This window comes from Hevea brasiliensis, chromosome 16 (genome assembly GCF_030052815.1).
Source record: "Hevea brasiliensis isolate MT/VB/25A 57/8 chromosome 16, ASM3005281v1, whole genome shotgun sequence".
NCBI lineage: Eukaryota > Viridiplantae > Streptophyta > Magnoliopsida > Malpighiales > Euphorbiaceae > Hevea > Hevea brasiliensis.
Window position 1 is genome coordinate 68094492 of NC_079508.1, and position 4752 is coordinate 68099243.

Genomic DNA, 4752 nt, shown 5'->3' on the forward strand with positions numbered 1-4752 from the left:
TTTCTCTCTCTTTATTGCTTCCCTGTCCATGTATTGGAGGTGGTGAAGGGAGCGGGAAGAAAAAAGCAGTGATGAAGAAGGAGATGCCTTCTTTTGCCTAAGTGAAGGTGGCAGCAGCAAAGTCTGGGCCTGTAGGTATATCCTTTGTCATATTCCATGAGGGATTATATGAGCAACCCTTGGATTAGATTTTTATCTTTGTCCACTCAGAATTATTCCCTTCGACTTTAATATAAATTGATAATTGAATAAATATAAATTAGTAAAAAACCCTAGCACTAGTCTTTGAAGTGGCAAGGCAAAGGAAGGACACATAGTAATTGAACAATTCTTCACAAGAAATTAATGTCTCATTGTTTTTTGTGGATCGATTTCCCAATCAATAAAAGCTTCTCAAACATACATGAAATTCTAATCATGATGAACTACTTTAATTTGATCCTTCACTTGCCATTCTCTCACGCAGTATTTTAACTCCCATATACCTGCACCAAAGTAAACCCAAGAATCCTCTTAGTTCATCATGCAAATTATATCACAATCAATTCCAATGAGGGTTCTGAAATTTTGTTTACCTTCCAAGCATCATAACAGTGGCTTGAGGATTGGTCCCAGGAGAGTTATTAAATGTGGATCCATCTATAACCCTTAGGGCATCCACTCCAAGAACCTTGTAATTACTGTCAACGACGGCATCTACTTGGCAACCTCCATGATAATGCCATATAGTCATTACAGTGTCCTTGCAAAATTGTTCCAGTGACGTCGATGTATTGTAATGTTTAGGTAACAAATTTATTGGGGAATTTGCGGTCATATTCATCAGTTGTGGGACTGATAAATAATCATATCTAAACTTGGAGAAAGGCTTGGAATCAATTACTTTCTCTATGATTGAAATGCCCTGCACACATCTTTGCAAGTCTTGGGGTTCTTTGAAATAGTTGAATGTAACCGATGGATTATCATTAGGGTTTCGAGTTCTTAGCTCTAAATGACCAGTGGAAATTGGACCCATGATTTTTTCGAGAATGAAGCCTCCTCTAAAAGCTGCTTGGTCAAGATTGTTCATTAGTTCAATTGCTTTGGCTATGGCTTCTGGGGTCCGTTGTTTTGGTGGCACTGTTGAGAGCTGACCAATCTGCACAAGTCAACAGAAGCTCAACTAAATTTCTTGCCTGAACAGTGGGCAGAACAAGAACTGCTCAGAATGTGGGATGGGCTCAAAAGGCTAAAATATTTTTTGTGGTAGATATTATGGGCTTCTAATTCTAAGCGAAAACAAAATTATCTTATGGGTTCAAAAGTTTCCTCCCAAGAAGAAACTTTAGCTTGTTTACCTTAGGAGAGAACATCCCATAGTCTCTCGGAGAGCCACCGGCGAAGTTTGCACCACTTGCAGCTTCAATGTAGCTTCCAAAGTGCGTGATGCCGACGACTTCAATCAGCGAAACCTCCACGGGAATCGGCGATGGGATGAAAACGGCATTCATGGGGTTATCGGACATAAGTTGGCCAACCATGGGCTGATCCAATACTACTGTAATATTGTGAGCCTTAAGTTGGGCTTGGGGGCCCACTCCACTTAGCATCAAGAGCTGGGGACTTCCTAGTGAACCAGCTGATATGATGATTTCATTTTTGGACCCTTTCTTTAAATAAGCTCTGTGTTTAGCCCCTGATGCATCTCTAAACACCACTCCATGGGCGACTGGTCTTGGTTTTCCTGAGAAATTAGAGAAAGATCCTATGAACTAATGAATTTCATTAGAAATTTATATAAAAAATCAATAATTAACCCACCTTTAGTTCTAAACAAGATCTTATGTACAGTAGCATGCAAAAGAACAGTAAGTCCACTTGGATTGGCTTGCTCCAACAAATCGGCGGCAGTGTGCCTATGCCCATCTCTATCAAATATTGTCCCACCAACCTTAGTCCCATACATATGGTCGTACGTGAACCCATTGTTGGGCACCACCCCAACCTCCACCAGCCCATCCCTTACAGCCGATTGCCACTGCCCCATTTCAGGCTGGAAAGCAACTTGTTGCTCCACCCACTGGTATGACTCATTCACAAGCCGTCCATCCCACCCCACATCCCTGGCATCATAAGTTAATTAGTCCTATAATGTCAAACTACTACGCACATCGAAGATTCTTAAAGTGAATTTTGCTTCGACGGTTTGAAACATGAACCCTCATTAAAGCTAATTCTTGAGGCAACTGCTGCACGTACCTTACATAGTCGGTACTAGCACGGGTGTAGAAGCCAGCATTAAGGCAACTGCCTCCGCCCAGAACCCTCGCACGGGCATTGATGACGCCGTCTTCAGAGATGAAGCGTTGAGATGGGGAAGTAGGGGAGAGATCAGATAATGCAGCACCGAAGTTGGCCAAGTTGATTATGTCAGGGTTGCCATAGGGAGAGCCGCCACGTTCGAGGAGCAAAACGGAGGTGTTTTGGGAGAGAGAGGTGGCTAACGGGCAGCCAGCGGTGCCGCCACCTACAATGATGTAGTCATAGTAGGATATTTCTGGAGCCAAAGTTGCATTGTGCATGAAGGAGTAATCTGGAATTTGGCAGAGAAGATTTTAGTTAAGAATTCTTCATCAAATGATCTTCTATTTTTTTTTTTATTTGATTTAGATTGGATATTTTTAAATTCCAATTCAATATTTTTAAAATTATTAATTAAAACGAATGAGAAATTTAAATTTAAAATTATACAATTAATTTTTTTTTTTTTTAATTTAGTTTACCTTAGAGTTACAAAATATTATAAAAATATTGATTGGAGATAAAGAAAGGATATCACAAGTGTAAAATGTTGATTAGAGATAAAGAAAGGATATCACAAGTGCAACCATAAAAAGGGCATTAACCAGTGGCAAATTAAATTACATCATATATAACAGCACTCCGTTCAAAAAAAAAAAAAATTTAGATGGTACGTCTATTTCTCATCTTCCTAATTAATGGTCCTTCATGTGAAAAGAGCTTTGCAAATGCATGGGGACAACGACTCCATTGTCAATCTCTAATATTTTCTATTTACCAATTTAGATGAAAGAAAATGACCCTTGAGTTTGTATTCCCTCTCTTATTCGAAACTGCGTGCGTATGTCTTAAAGTTCTTTTATAATCAAGCTAATAATATTTTAATTATTTTCTCCATTAAGGTAAAAACTATTACCTGCTATATATCTCCTCTTAAAATGAGAAGGCAAAATAATAAATGATGCTTGTATATGGAAGGAAGAAGTAGGATTTTGCCACCGTTATTATGCTAAATTAAATATCTTGAATTTGTTGTCTCATTAATTAGAAGAAAAGAAACAAAGTTGAAAACTGATGGAATCCAATCACTTCAATTTCATGGAAAAAGATTGTAATGAACGGAAGAAGTGAATAGCAGCTAGTAAAAGAAAGAGCAAAGAAGATTTTGATACCTTTATCAGAGACACAGAAGCCATGGAAAAGGACAAGTGCAAGTAAAGAAACACCTGCCAAGAATCTACACAGTCCAATGAGACCCATTTTCTGAAATGAAGAGAACTCCATGAAGGGGATACCGTGGTGAATTGTTGTAGTACAAAAGAAGAAGAACCAAAGCTTTGGTTATATGTGTTAGAGACTCAACAATTTCGACGGCTATAACTTCTGTAGGTGCAAAGATTTCTTGCTCATATAGTCGGCGATAAAAGCCCAGAGAATGTGATAATGATTAAGCTTTTATAATGCTTGATCACCGAGATTCAAGAAATGAAGAAAATGCGTGTGGTACCTACATAGAATGAAGTAGATGCTTGGGCGGGCGTCTTGGTTAATTCATAAATGAATCTTTATGTACAAATGAGAGAGAGTTGGAGGAGGTGGAGGTGGAGCCATGGAGGAAGAAGGGAAGCAGTTAGATACCTACGCTTGCTCATTAATGCTCCCTCCCAATTAGTCTCAACTGCTAGTGTCCCTTATTTGTAGCTATGATTTAATTCGATAATTTTAAAAATATATATTTTTTTAGTTCTTAAACAAAACAAATTATCATTCTCCTCATTTTCCCTTGATTATTATCAAATTTCATTCAACCCTCCCATTTTTTCCCCACCACCTTTTTCTAAAACGAAGTATTAGGTTCTGTATTAAAGTTTGATGAAGTGGTCACTTTCATGAAAGATAAGGGATTAATAACGAAATCCAACTACTTACGTGAAGTAGTTCAGCTTCGCTAATGCATATATATATATATATATATATATATATATATATAGGGCCTGTTTGGATTAACCGTTGAATATAACTGATAGCTGTTAGCTGATAGCTGTTACTGTTAGCTGATAGCTGATAACTGATAGCTGATAATAGCTGTTTCATATTAAGTGTTTGGTAAAATTATATTTAACTGTTACTGTTAATATATGAAATGACTAATTAGGTTATATATCATATAATTTATTTTATTATCTAAATAAATATAAAATTATAAATTTATTACATTATATTTTATTATTTTATTATTAAATTAAATATATAATTATTAAATTAATATATTATATTATTTAAATAAATATATAATTATTAATATTTTATCATTTATTTTATTATTGAAATAAGAAAATAATTATTTTTTAAGATAATTAAATAATTTTAAAAATATAGATAAAATAATAAAATAATTATTATTGTTAATAAAAAAATTTATAATTAATTTTAAGTTTTTGGATATAAATAAATATTTTATATTTTATA

At 35.6% G+C, this 4752-nt stretch overlaps 1 protein-coding gene across 1 annotated transcript; it reads right to left on the minus strand.

Annotated features, from left to right (window-relative positions):
* Positions 1–317: 317 nt before the first annotated feature.
* Positions 318–3949, minus strand: LOC110645069 (protein HOTHEAD). The gene is made up of 6 exons (XM_021798081.2): positions 3456–3949; positions 2242–2575; positions 1804–2105; positions 1341–1726; positions 576–1141; positions 318–485 (listed from the first exon to the last, which is right to left on the minus strand). Exons 1-6 carry the CDS (start codon positions 3565–3567, stop codon positions 431–433), a joined length of 1755 nt encoding a protein of 584 aa, XP_021653773.2. The 5' UTR covers positions 3568–3949; the 3' UTR covers positions 318–430.
* Between the last annotated feature and the right edge of the window lie 803 nt (positions 3950–4752).